Here is a 14834-nt window from a genome sequence, read left to right on the forward strand (position 1 = left end):
TGGCAGGAGCAGCATGTGGGCACTGGGGCTGAAGGGAGGAGATACCCTATTTCCATACAATTTACAGTTCAGGAGTTACTCAACAGATGTTGAGCCTGGTTGGAGCTGCAGACACCAGGCAGGGGTTCACTGGCACCCACTGAGCTGCACTTCAGACAACATATGCAGAAGTTGAACTCATCCATCAAATCACTCCTGCATTTCTTATTTTATTCGTTCTGCAAGAGCTACCAACAACACTGTGAGCAGATCCTCAAGCAGGGAAGGAGGAAGCTCCAGTCCAACCAACAGGTCACCAGGACAGCTGCCTTCCCACTGACATTGCAAGGGTCAGGTAAGGCCTGAAGAGCCCCTCTGTGCTCCTGGCAGAACACCACACTGTTCTGCTGTTTGGAATTAGCAGTTTCATGTGAAACAGACACAAGATGTTTTTTTCCTAGCCTCATAGAACAGCTTTGCAGGGATGCACCTGTGAAAGCATTGGCCAGACAGAGGCACCAGGGAATAAAGACCACAGCACTTGACCCAGTCCTTGCACTTCTCAGAAGGCTTTCACAAGCCCTTTACTACCCGAGATCTCTGCCACGGTGAGAGCTGGACACTGGCCTCCCTTTGTGTCCATCACCTGGCATGGGCTGCTGCCATTTCACACCCAGGGCCCAGGCTGAATGGTGTGACATTCAGGCTCCTTTTCTCCAGGCTCAGCCCCTTCCCAGCTCCCTCAGCCTCTCCTGGGGCTCCAGGCCCTTCCCAGCTCCGTTTCCTGCCCTGGACATGCTCCAGCCCCTCATGTCCTTCTTGCCATGAAGGCTCAGAGCTGCCCCCAGCTCAGCCTCGGCAGTGCTGGCACAGAGCAGTGTGAAACGTGCTGCTCAGGTCAGGCTGACTGCAGCAGAAATGCAGGTTTCCAAGAGGGAATTTTTGCCAGACTCCAGGCTCCTACCCAGAGGGATGACACACAGGGAAATCAGAGCCAGGATGTGGGCACACAAGGCATCTTTTGTTCCTCTGCGAGAAAAGCAAGAATCAGCCAGGCCATCAGCAGCTGTGCTGTCCTTCTGTGTGACCATGGCACAGCTTTCAGATTGTTCCCAGGAGGGCAAACACCTTCTGTGGCCCCTCAGCCCCACTGTACCTCTCCAGGACAGGACCCTGACCAGAGCAGGTGCCTGAACTGCCTTGCAGGCAATCCATGTCCCAAGGCACTCACGGCTTCCAACTCAGGGCCACTAACAATCTCTAAATGATCCATCCTTCCACCATCTCACCACCACTAACAGTCACCAAATTATCCATCCTTCCACCATTCCAGCACCACCAGCCATCACCACCACTAACAATCACTAAATGATCCAACCTTCCACCATCCCAGCACCACTAACAATCACCAAATTATCCATCCTTCCACCATCTCACCGCCACTAACAATCACCAAATTATCCACCCTTCCACCCTCCCAACACTTGACTCCACCGCCTCCAGCAGCAGCACTTGGAGCAAACTGACTCCATGCTGCTCATTTTGTTTCAAACAACACTATTTCAGTGAACTGAGTGTGTTTAGTCCCACACGGGGGATCTGGGGAGTTTCTAAAGAGCTGGCCACTGTAAAAATTAGAGGATGTCACATATGAATTTTAATCACTTGCCTGTTTTTGGTTTTGGTTTTTTCTTAAGCTGTTTCACATGCAAGTGCTGTAAAAACGTCCTCTTTGTGAAAAGCTCATCCTTAAGGAGAGTTTTAACACACGCTGAATCCACTGTAGGTGTTCAGGTGCTTTATGAAAAATTCTGACTCAAAAAAGGGATCAGGTATTGTTACACAACATCTGCAGCACCAATGGCTTTTAATTTTTTCCTTTTTCTTTTTTTTTATTTTTGAGAGATTTTTTCCCTTTTAAATTGGCATTTTCTGATGACAGGACAAAAGCAAACACAGGATGCCACACAGTCACGTATGAGGGTGCCTCCTGTCCCATCTCTTGGGCACTGAGGGTGAGGCAGTGGGAAAGCACAGGAGCAAGTCGCTAACACTTGTACACACCAACTGCCTCACACTCTGCCCTGGCACCCTATCTCTGCATGGAAAGCTCAGAAAAAAAAATCTAATTACCTCCAATTTTTCTCATTTAACACAGAGTCTTAAGTTTTGTGCCCTTTTCCCTTGCCATCCCACTCAATCCCATTCAATCCCCTTCACTGTGCTTTCCCTGTGTGCTCTGGGCCACTAATGGGCATAAAATATTCAAAAACCCCCAAGACTGGCCAGACTGTTTTCCTGCTCTCCGTCACCTTGCAAATTTGACCTTCTGAGATGGCAGGCTTGAGTTTTATTGCTGATCTATAAGGATGCACCAGACATAATCCAATTGTTTAAAAGCTGAACTGCAAAACAAGTGATATCTTTGCACCAGTTTAGGTTTAACAAGCCACGTCCCACCTCACCCCAAAGCAGCAAAGCTGAGCTGCAGACATGAGGCATCCCGCAGAGTCAGCATTTCAGCTGGGAAAAGGGCAAAAAGAACTCCTTTATCCATCACCCAGGGGCTATGCCATCCACACCCCCTGCCCCAGCAGCTCCTCCACTCTCCTTGGAGCACCATGGAGGGAAAAGCTTGGATCAAGCTAAAGAGAACTCAACAGCCACCCAGGAGTGCTCAGACTTGAAACTCAGTGTGCCACATTTTAAGGCACATTTCAAATAACCAGGTAGATTCCTATAATCCATGTCCCAATCTCCTCTCAGCCCTGTCTGAAACCCTCTTTTGTACCCAAGCCTGCAATTACCATAATAACAGCCCAAAACAGCACCAGAGGAGCACTGAGCAGTGAGCACCTTGCCTGAGATCTCTGAAGGTGGTTATTTTCCTGTCCCCTTGAAAACAGAGCAGCCTGAACCACCCAGAGACAGCAGTTATCCTTTATGGGCTGCTGTCAAAAGTAGCTTTATTCTGATAAGGAGGGAAGCAGAGACAAGCATTGTTAGCTAGAGCTGCTATCCCTCTGCCTGCATAATTCCTGAGGCATGTGGGAGAACAGCACCTAGCAAACCTCAGCACCTGAAGTTTGTGCCTACACAAACTTCAGCGGAAAAGCAAGCTGCTGCCTTGTGTTTTAGACAGTTGCCCTGGGAAACCCACAGGTCCTGTCCACATGGGTCAGCAAAACCCTGGTATCTCCTAAAAAGAGCCCTGCAGCTTGCTGCTCAGTCTGGAATCACACAAGGACAAAATCCTAAGTCTTCCTCCTTCTGCAGGCAGCTCCCCAGATCCCTGAACTGTTCTCAAAGCAGTTTTGCCCAGAGCACAAGCACTTGCTGGAGTGCAGTGCAGGCTGGACTCAGTTTGGGTGCAATCCATCCGATCTCTGGCCATGGCAGTGCTCCTCCAGATGCATTTCTGGATTGAAATCCGGTTCATTTTTATTAGAAATATATCCTAACTCACCACTAAAACCCAGACACAGCAGAAAGAAAGAACCTTGGAAAATGGTTCAGTGCTTGCTCTTGATGTTAAAAGCCAGGGCTATACAGAAATCTCAGCTAATTCACAAGCAAACAAAAACACACTGTGTGAGTCCTGACAACTATAATAAAATTATCCGTGGTACAACAATTTTCAGTTTCCTCTCCAATTCTCTTTTGGATCATGACTTGTTTCTTAGGAACAAAATCCTACATTTGTCCCCAGCAACACAACAAGCACGGAAATCAATAAAGTAAAATTCTCACCATATCCATCTGGTGAAGGGAGGGATTTGAGGGACACATAAATATCTCCAAGCATCTACCAGTTAACACCTAACTCAAAATCACAATATCTCCATAAAGCAACAACTAACATTAGCTTCTGGATTTAGTTTGATTATCTCACCGAACTATCTGAAATGTGGTTTCCTCTAAGCTATTAAACATGACATTTGCAGAGTGGTTTGAATTTCTTCCAGGAAACTCATCCAAGAAGGAAGAAGAGAGGGATCCCCTGCCGAACCCCTGAGTTCCTGAGGAGCACAGGGACCCCATCAGCCCAGCAGCCTGGGTACAGAACTGGGATCAAGTAATTAGGCAGAATTAATTAGAAATACCTGACCTCCAGCACACTTGCCTTCACCACTCTGCTTTCACGGAGTATCTGGAGCACTTATTGGCATTTTTGCCCACTTTTTACCCAAAGCCCCATGGCTGGGTATCCCCCCTGACCTGGCCATTTGCTTGTAGGCTTCCTCGGCCACGGCGAAGATGTGGGGGTCCATGTCCCCCATGTTCTGGCCGCTGTAGGCGTAGATGACATCCTGCTCGTAGATTGGCAGCTGCTCATAGGGGTTGATGGCCACCAGCACGATACCTGAGGGCAGACAGACAGGCAGGGGGTTGGTATTTCTGGGTTTTCAGGGCTTGGCTTAGTTGCTCCAGTAAGGTCTTTAAAATGCAATGATTGAGAGTTAACAAAGAAAGTGAGTGGGGAAGGGCTCGTAATTGTTATCTCAGCATCCCCTTCAATAGCAAGGCAATAAACCCCTGTACAGCTGCACAAAACTGGTAAGAAGAGCAAAAATATATAATAATCTCCATTGTGTGAAGACAGGCTTTGCAGGAGGGGTGAGAAGAGATCAACATAGCCTGAGCCAGCACTACAGAAAAGCAATTCCTGTGCAACCAAAGCTCTGCTAGACCCAAACAAACATCCTGGGTTTTCCCCTGGCCTGGGTTGTGAGTAAAACTCCCAACAAAGAATGTGCCCAAATGAAACTGAAATACATAATTTACAGGCAAGGAATGCCAGAGCCTGCTCTGAGGCTTTCATGTGTGCCTCCTCTCCAGCTCTGGGCACTGAGCAGGGAGCTGATGAGAGGCCAAGCCACACGTGCACTCCCCGTGGGCTCCAGGGAGCTGCTCTGCATCCAAGCTCCACCTCTGGGCAGGACTCAGCTGTGCCAGCAAGGAGCTCCAGGAGCTCCTGGCTGTGGGGCCAGTGTCATACACCCGGCTGTGGGGCCAGCATCATGCTCCTGGCTGTGGGGCCAGTGTCATATACCTGGCTGTGGGACCAGTGTCATATACCTGGCTGTGGGGCCAGTGTCATACACCTGGCTGTGGGGCCAGTGTCATACACCCGGCTGTGGGGCCAGCATCATGCTCCTGGCTGTGGGGCCAGTGTCATATACCTGGCTGTGGGACCAGTGTCATATACCTGGCTGTGGGGCCAGCATCATGTTCCTGGCTGTGGGGCCAGCATCATGCTCCTGGCTGTGGGGCCAGCATCATGCTCCTGGCTGTGGGACCAGTGTCATACACCCGGCTGTGGGGCCAGCATCATGCTCCTGGCTGTGGGGCCAGTGTCATATACCTGGCTGTGGGGCCAGTGTTTTGCACCTGGCTGTGGGGCCAGTGCCAATGTTCCCAATCCCCAATGTCCCCAATCCCCCAATGCCCCCAGTCCCCCAGTGATGCCCCCAATGTCCCCAATGTCCTCACTGCCCCCAATGTCCCCAGTGTCCCCAGTCCCCCAATGTCTCCACTGCACATGGCTGTGAGGCCAGCACTGTGCTCCTGGCTGTGGGGCCAGTGCAAATATCCCCAGTCCCCAATGTTCCCAATCCCCCCAATGTCCCCAATCTCCCAATGATGTCCCCAATGTCCCCACTGCCTCCAATGCCCCCAATGTCCCCAATCCCCCAATGATGTCCCCAATGTCCTCATTGTCTCCAATGTCACCAGTTCCCCAATGTCCCCGCTGCACCTGGCTGTGGGGCCAGTGCCAATGTTCCTAACCGCCAACATCCCCAATCCCCCCAATGCCCCCAATCCCTCAATGATGTCTCCAATGTCCCCAATGTCCTCACTGTCCCCTATGGCCCCAGTGTCCCCACTGCCCCCAATGCCCCCAATGTCTCCAGTGTTCCCAATCCTCCAATGTCCCCACTTCACCTGGCTGTGGGGCCAGTGTTGTACACCTGACTGTGGGGCCAGTACCAACATTTCCAAACTCCAATGTTCCCAATCCCGTCAATGTCCCCAATCCCGTCAATGTCCCCAATCCCCCAATGATGTCCCCAATGTCCCCAATGTCCCCAATGTCCTCACTGCCCCCAATGCCCCCAGCGTCCCCAACGCCCCCAGTGTCCCCAGTCCCCCAACATCCCCACTGCACCTGGCTGTGGGGCCAGTGTTGTGTTCCCAGCCCAGCCAGCCCAGGGCTCGGACACACTCCCACTACAGGAGCACAGGAGCTCTCAGCTTGCAGCAAACACCAGGAAAGGCAAAGGGCAGTGACTGTCCCAGCAGCTGCCCTGCAGGACATTGACCCAGCTGCCTCACCCCTCCCCAAGCCCTGCTCCTGCCTGCTGGCTTCCTGGTCCTGCTCAGGTCACCCAACAATTTCCCTGACTCACCAAAACCACGAAGCAAACCAAGCTGAAGGGCTCTGCTCACTTCAGACAGGCACCTTCCTGCCCTTCTCAGCCACCAAGCACGAGGCATGCCGCAGGCAGGCAGAGCTTTGCAACCAAACCTACACGGCCCAAATGCCTGCATGCCCATCAATGCTGTGCTCCAGACAATCATGAACCTTCTTAGAAGCTGCCTTCACAAAACCTCACTGATTTTGGGTGAGAGCAGGCCTACGGCTGACTGAGGGCAGCTGCAAAATGCTGCAAGTTATGCCAGTAATCCAACACCACACATCATTAAATACTGAAAGTTAACATTACTCAGAGCCACAGAGACAACATATTTCTAGGGCACTGTTTTAAAAAGTCATCTCCTCCTGCCAGTTTTCTCCTCTGCAACCCCAGTCACAGCTGTACACTGTACCAGCTTTAACAGGAAACAGGGAATGGCTTCCCATTGACAGAGACAGGGCTAAATGGGATATTGTGAAGGAATTGCTGGCTGGGAGGGTGGGCAGGCCCTGGCCCAGGGTGCCCAGAGCAGCTGTGGCTGCCCCTGGATCCCTGGCAGTGCCCCAGGCCAGGCTGGATGGGGCTGGGAGCAGCCTGGGACAGTGGGAGGTGTCACTGCCTATGACAGGGGGTTGGAACATGATCTTTAAAACCCCTTCCAAGCCAAACAAGTCTGGGATTCTGTGAATTGCCTTCTTTCCTTTCTTCTTAATTTTTCAAGCTGCACCTTGTTGCTGTCCATGCACAGGTAACTGCTTTCCTGGATAGCTTTGGCAAAGTGCCCTCCCCAAAATCACAAGCCCAAGTTCACACCTGCCCTCCTCCTGCTCTGAATTTGGGAGTTAGATAATTCCCAAAGACATGAAGAAACAGAAGGAAATGGAGTACTGGAAGTTTTTTACTTTTTTTTTGGAGGAAAACCTGCTATGGACATTCCTCAGTAGTATCTCTCTGTCTGGCATGCCATGTTCACTGTTTTTTAATTCCTACTTTTCCCCTGTGGGCGCTGCCAAGCACGTGCAAGGCTGGCCCCAGACTCATCTGACAGGATGCTCCCACCAAGAGCAGGTGGACCATGAGCTCAGCAAGGTCACAGTGCACCAGCCCTCAGAAACCACCTCTGGTTTTACACACACTCAAAACTAAACCCACCACCCCCAGGCTTCCCTCACGCTGATGGTCTCAAGGGGCTCCTCTGTGGCCCCACGACTCCTGAGGAGCTGAAGGTGTGCTCTGGACACTCACCACAGTAGGTGTAGATGTGGTTGGACTCGAGGAACCTGACCTTGAGGTTGTGCAGGACGGCGGGCTCGTGCAGGTAGCTGAGGGCTGTCAGGTCATTCTGCCCCACCAGGATGTCAGGGTTGCGCAGGAAGGGCAGCTCACTCCCTGGCGGGTCGATGGGATATTCATACAGCTGAGGAGACACACATACACAAAAAACCAGCAGCTCCTTTAATGGCTTGTAGCTTTTCCCAGCATAACTCCTGCTAGTGTTAAACACTGACACACTTTGCTCTTTAATTTTAAATTAAATTAAAAGCCCCTTGGTGATAAATGCTGCAGGGACTTGCATGGCAGACTGCCAGGTCACCCCTCTGGTAATGGCCTTGAGTTGATCACCACATGGTCCTGGTGGACACTGATGGTCCACGAGCACCAACCTGGCCACACCTGAGTCATCTTCAGGCCAGCCTTGGGACAAACAGCCTTCAGCCAGCTCTGAGCAGTGACAGCAGCGACAGAAATCCACAGCTTCATCTGATCTAAGCATCCTCCTGCTCTTGGAAAAGTAGTTTCATTCCAAACTAGACTGTGCTCTTACCATCAGAGCAATTTCTCAGCTCGTTTTTAATTCAGGTTACTTTTATACCTGAAACCTGGCACGCCTTGAGACAGAGAGGACATGGAGAAGCACGGAGTCCCTGCTGCTGAAGTGTCTGAGGAGCCAGGTTACGCTGCTGAAGGTGGCATTTGGGCAGCCTTATGCTATTTTTGACTCATTCTCAAATGAGCAACAGAACCATCAACTGAAGAAAAAAATGCATTTTTTTTCTTTACAGAGGAGGGAAAAAAAATTTTCAGTGATGCTGCTTCCCACAGGGTGCCTCAGAAGGGAGGACTGATGCTCAGCTCCCATCAGAAGGGAGGAATCCCAGTTTCCAAGCAAAACCACTGTGGCTGCACTGGATCCCTGCCCGTGCAAACAGCACAAGGAAGGCTGACCCAAGTGCACAAGGAGAGGCTCCCTCAGTGTGTCTGACAACCTCAGGCTGCTTTTATCCACGTAGTCAATGCCAATTTTCAAGAGTTTGCACTCAGTCTCACATCTTAATGGCAAGCACACCAGGGATGCCCTGTGATATTTAACAGCCAGCTCCTCATTCAGAGGGAGCTCTCGTGCATACAGAGCAGAGCCAGGAGCCACAAAACCCGTGAAGACTCACTTAAAGCAGAAGCACAAAAGGAAGCACTGAACAGCTGGGTAATGCATGGTGGCTGCCAGGAACAAAAGGCTTTCTACAGCTTTGAATGCCCTGAAGGTATGTGTGCTGGGTATCTCCAACCTGATGCACACAAGTGCTGCTCCCGTTTGCCAGAGCTTTTCAGTCCAACATGACACAGATCCAGGCAGGACTTCACACAGGAAAGCATCAAACAGGGCACTCCCAGAGACCTCAGGCCTCTTGCACAACCCCAAAATGAGATGTTCCATGTTTCACCATGACTGTGACACGCTTATTAAGCTACTACCTACAACACCTGGTAATCCTTTCATCACTTTAATGTTGCTGATCCTGAACTCAGCTGCACAAATGGATTTGACCTTGCAGGGCTCCTCAACCCGTTTAGTTTCCAGGGAAATATCCAAATTGAAGAGGAAAAAAATAATTCCTGTCCAAGTACTAAAACTGCAGGGGATCTCAGCCAGGAGGGGAGGATGGGGGTTGTAGCACCCAGCAATAGCAGCAGGTGTACTTTGGCAGCCTGAGCACAGGTGGAAGACAGGAGCTCCTGTGGGTGAGATGGGCACCCAGGCACCCATCAGTGCCCAGCCCTGGCTCCAGCAGCACAAGGAGCTGGAGCTGCTGCAGCCAGTGCAGAGGAGGCCACGGAGCTGCTGCCAGGGCTGGAGCCCCTCTGCTCTGGAGCCAGCCTGGCACAGCTGGGGCTGCTCAGCTGCACCAGAGAAGCTCCAGGGACACCTCAGAGCCCCTGCCAGGGCCTGCAGGGGCTCCAGGAGAGCTGCACAGCCCCTGGGGACAAGGCAGGCAGGGACAGGACAAGGGGGAATTACCTTAAGCTGTAGGACAGTAGGCTTAGGTAAGATATTAGGAGTAAGTTCTTTGCTGTAATGGCAGTGAGGCCCTGGCCCAGGGTGCCCAGAGCAGCTGTGGCTGCCCCTGGATCCCTGGACATGTCCAAGGCCAGGCTGGATGGGGCTTGGAGCAGCCTGGGACAGTGGGAGCTGTCCCTGCCCATGGCAGGAGGTGGAATGGGATGAACTTTAAGGTTCCTTCCAACCCAAACCATTCCACAATAAAATGATGATTCTATGCCTAGTGCTTCCAAGGGATTGCAGGGTAGCATCTGTGCACCTCCTCATCCAGATTTATCACCACGGAAGGTAAAAAGGCATCAAGCATCCTCCATCCTTTATCCTCCCCAGAAAGCTGCCCTGTGCTGGAAGAGCAAACTGGGCAGGCCAACAAAAGCAGCTGAGACCAAGCCAGGAAGGAGCAACAGCACCAAGCATTAGGCGCAGACCCCAACATCAACAACTTTCTCTGCAAACTTGGCACACTGACACACAGCCAACAGCCCGAGCTGGAGCTGCTCTGAAAGAAAAACTGCTTTCACAAACTGCCTCATCTACCACAGCTCATTCCTGTTCTCCATCCTCCATCAGGCAATCTGGTGGAAATGCTCCCCACAGTGGGGAAATGTCTGGTGTGGAGGGGATGGGAATCACCCGCCCTGCTCAGCACATATGGATCTGTAGTGGGTGGTCTCTGCTAACTCTGCCAGGCAATGGAGCAGATCACACTCTAGACAGCTCAGGAAACCCCACCTGCTCACTGAAGAAAGATGGTTTAGGTGCAATTCTTCATGAAAAATGTATTTATTCTTCCCACTACAGCAGGCAGCTCGCGGTGGGCACACAGCACGGCTGCTCCCTTCCCATAAACTGAATTTGCAGCTGATGCAAATGCCGTGGTTAACTTCATTGGCAATTCCCTGCTGTCACCCAATGTCCCACCCCAGGAGGCTCTGTGTGGAACAGGGAGCAGCTGCTCCTCCCCAGCCTGTGTCCTGCTCTGGGGATGATTAATTGCTGGCTGCACTCAGGCTACAGCCCGGGCTGTTTGCGCATTTGGAACCAGTGCCCGGCTAGAAAACATCTACATTTAAATGAGTTTTGTGTTTTTCCCTTTTAAAAGCTTTTCTCATTTAAAAATGAAGCAGAGAAAAAAGGAGTTTATGTAAGAGTATGCTCAGAGAGGAAAAACCGAGGCATGGAGAAAGCTGTGGCACAGCAGCCCCCTCTGAGCCGTGTGTGGGTTTTCCATCAGCACCCGAGGTTGAGTGGATGCCACCAGCCGTGCTCTCTACAATTTGTTCGGCAGCAAAAAGCACAAACTGGCACTTCTGACATACTGCTGCTATTAAAAAAAAAATACATCCTGGTATCACAGACTATTACCAGTTTGCCAGGAGATGAAAAGAGATGATGGAGGTCAAGGGCTTTTCTTGCAACCTACTGTAACACAAGTGTCTAGGGAGGGAGCAGGCAGGGAAAAAGTGAAAGTGTTGAGGCAATAAAACACATTTTAAACCACTTCACAGAAGCTATGAAATGGCTCAGGCTTCTTCACACATTAATTCGAAGCTTTAAATTGCTAAAAAGAATAAAGCTTACAGTTTCATCTTCAAGTTTCAACTGGAGGCTTTTATCTCCCTCTTTGTAATCCTTGATAATTTCAGCCGATCTCCAAACTTCATCAGGGTCAGGAATCCAAACCTTAGTGTACTGGAGAGGAGGAAAAGAAAAGAAAGAAAAAGTTTAAACACGATGAAACCTCGGGAAATTAAATGAGAAATAAATTAATTCTCCATTAATACAGCCTCACATTTATTGTAAAGTCAATGCAGCTAAATCATTTATTTTAGTAAAAGAAAAAAATAAATCCAGTTTTAGTTCTTGGGGTTAATTACAGACCAGAAGTCTAATTTTTCAGTCTAATTTTCTCCTGGACAAGGTGTACACTGGCTCGTTACCAATCTAACAAAGCAGGATAAAGTTTCAAGGTAAACGTGGAATTTAATTTCCCTGGGAAAAAAAAACCCACCAGCTTTCCAGAAGACTTTTATGAAATAACTCAATTCACCCCTAGCAGTCCCTACACCAAAGTGTGTTTATTTGCTCAAAAAAAGGCAGTTTGGTCCCCACAGAGCAAGCCCTGACCCAAACCCACTGCCACAGACAGAGGCAGGCAAATGAAGACACCAATATCAACTCCTTCAGCTGGAGGTGAACACACAAACGGGCTCCAGAACACCCTTGGATTTAAATGAATTCATGAATTAGGTTAAATTTAACCTTTTTTTTTGCATCTACAAAGCCAGGGCCACCAAGGGGGAAGCCCCAGGGCAGACCTGGGCAGCCCAGCCCAGATGCCCCATGAGGGTTTGGCTGTTGGGCTCAGGGAGCCAGGCTGGTGCTGGACTCCTGTCAGAACCCAGGACATTCCTCTGGCTGCCCTGCAGGACTCGAGACCCTGGCACGGGGCTCAGAGACCTTGGCACAGAGTCAGAGACACCCGCGTCTTTGATTTTAACCCATGGAAACAATCATCAACTTTGTGCGAAGAGTTACAAGCCACAAAAGTTTGAGTAGAATGATTATGAATTAATCACAGGGTGAAAATTTGGAATTTTGGGGGTTTTGGAATGGGGGTTCAAGAGGCAAGGAGGAATCTGGGCATGTCCAGTCTTTCTCCTTCTTCTTCTTGTCCTCCATCTTCTGCTGTGATGGTGGCACTTTTGGATTGGTTTAGGATAGACACAGAGCATCTAACATGGGGGAAAGGTATTGAAAAATTATTGTAAATAAAGTACAGGTAGCTTTTAGCATAAAAAGCTGTCACCACCCCAAAGGCAGGGACTGTGCCACAACCAACCTGCTGGACAGACCTCAGCAGGTCAGAAAGAGAATATATTAGATAAGAGCAAATAAACAATCTTGAAAATCTGAGCTGAGGAATCTCGACTTTTTCCTCGAGCTTGGGGCTGGGAAAAAAGACTTTTTAATACCTCAGGAGCCATTTCAGCAACAACAAACCCAAGATCCTCTAGCCCACAGAGCCAACAGGAACCCTCCAACACCCACGGATTAACTGGCACTTTGGGGCAGCTCTCCCCCCTATTCCTCCTGCTGATTGAAGTGGGAGCTGCAAAATCTTATTCCTGCTCAGAGCTCCAGGGGCTGGGGGAAGTCCCAGCCAGCCCAAGTGACAGCAGCCCCAGATCCCCAAAAGTGGTTTTGGCCTCCATTCGAAACCAAACCCCAGCACACAATGTCCAAGCAACATTTTGTGGCAACCAAAGAGTTAACACAGCGGCAGCCACCACCTGACAGGCCACTTTGCAACTGAAAAGCAATAGATTTTTATAGTTATCACACGTAATTATTTTTAGAGCTGCTCAATAGCTACAGCAGCAGGAACCTTTAGATGTTAATGGAGCCACACAATCGTATTCCCAGAACAACAGTTTCACCAGGGAGTGGGGGGAAAGATGTGAAAACTTGAATTTTGTCAGCACACCAGCTCTAGCACCTCATGGGCCTTCAGTGCTCTCCTGTCACAAAGAAGGGAGGCTGCAGTGGGGAAGGGGCTGGTTGGGTTCGCTGTGGATTCATCCAGTGCCAGCTCTCTGCTGGCAAAAAGTGAGATTCAGCCATGCTCTAGAAGTGCCCAAAATAGCCAAGGAGCAGGATGTACCCAGCTCAGGGCAGCTTCAAACACAAGGTGTTGCTGGTCTTGGCAACCTTGCAAATGTTCCACCTGCACACGGGGCTGGGCTGAGCCCTGGCCCTGCCTGCACTGGTGGCTGCAGACAGGGACACACTGACCCCAGAGCAGCCTGGAATGGGGGAACCCATCAACACTTAGAGGCTGAAACCTGAGTACAGCTCCAGCAGCAGCAAGAGATCCCATGGGCCACCCCCCTCAGCAATTCATCACCAGCCAGCCACGGCCAGGAGGCGCCCAGGTGTGACAGGAGGGTGACAGCTCTCAGCACCCACTGCCCACTGCCTGCTGGTGGGAGGCTCCACAGCCCACCAGCCACCCTGACCACAGCACTACAGAGTAGTAGTAATAATAATAATAACAATTATTATCATAATTATAATAACTGATTTTCCCAGACTTTGTGCACACACACACATGCAAGGAGCCACACAGGACAGAACACACCATGCAGGATGGCATGCACCACGCAGGACAGCATGCACCACGCAGGACAGAATGCACCATGCAGGACAGCATGCACCATGAAGGACGGCATGCACCACACAGGACAGCATGCACCACACAGGACAGAATGCACCGTGAAGGACGGCATGCACCACACAGGACAGCATGCACCACACAGGACAGCATGCACCACACAGGACAGAATGCACCATGCAGGACAGAACACACCACACAGGACAGCATGCACCACACAGGACAGAATGCACCACACAGGACAGAATGGACCACACAGGACAGAATGCACCACGCAGGACAGAATGCTCCACACAGGACAGCATGCACCACACAGGACAGCATGCACCACACAGGACAGCACACACCACACAGGACAGCATGCACCACACAGGACAGAATGAACCACATGACAGCATGCACCAGGCAGGACAGAGGTGTTTGCAAGGCCCCAGGGGCCCTGGGGACACCCTGGCTGGCAGATCCCAGCTGTGGTCAGGCACTCCCCACACCGAGGGGGTGGTCAGGCAGCTCCCACCCTGCTGCAGAGCCGGGGGCTGTTAGCACAGGCTGCTTGCTGTGAATGAATGCAGCTGCCCAAGCATCTCTAATGCTGTCCTGTGGTGCGTGCACACGCACACAGAGAGGGGAGCACCGTTCATCCCGCTGTGCTCCTCCCCTCCCTCTGCCTTCCTGCACAAACCCCCATCCCAGCCCTCCCTTCCAGCCATAAATCCCAGATATGTCAGGCACACGCTGCTGGAATCCAAGCACTTTGTCACGGGCCCATCTTCACAAGGCCAGCTGTAGTTGGAGCCTGAGGAGGCTGGGGCAGCCCTCGGTGGGGCCACGCTGGGCTCATCACCCTCACCTCCCCGGCATTCCCTGCCTCTGACCTCTGCAGCCTGCTCCCCAAACTGCCTCACACCCCCTCTTTTTGACA

General features: G+C 51.0%; 1 protein-coding gene across 1 annotated transcript in view; it reads right to left on the bottom strand.

Annotated features, from left to right (window-relative positions):
• MYO5B (myosin VB) overlaps positions 1-14834 on the bottom strand; it is a 144451-nt gene that overhangs the window by 104796 nt on the left and 24821 nt on the right. The window contains exons 2-5 of the mRNA XM_054283409.1: positions 11876-11925; positions 11320-11430; positions 7644-7815; positions 4198-4342 (exon numbers count right to left, since the gene is read on the bottom strand). Of these exons, the coding sequence (XP_054139384.1) occupies positions 4198-4342; positions 7644-7815; positions 11320-11430; positions 11876-11925 (478 nt within the window). The remainder of the gene's footprint in view (positions 1-4197; positions 4343-7643; positions 7816-11319; positions 11431-11875; positions 11926-14834) is intronic.

The sequence above is a fragment of the Melozone crissalis genome, unplaced genomic scaffold (genome assembly GCF_028551555.1).
Source record: "Melozone crissalis strain CALT ecotype California unplaced genomic scaffold, PUWL_Pcris_2 ptg000036l_1, whole genome shotgun sequence".
NCBI classification, from domain to species: domain Eukaryota; kingdom Metazoa; phylum Chordata; class Aves; order Passeriformes; family Passerellidae; genus Melozone; species Melozone crissalis.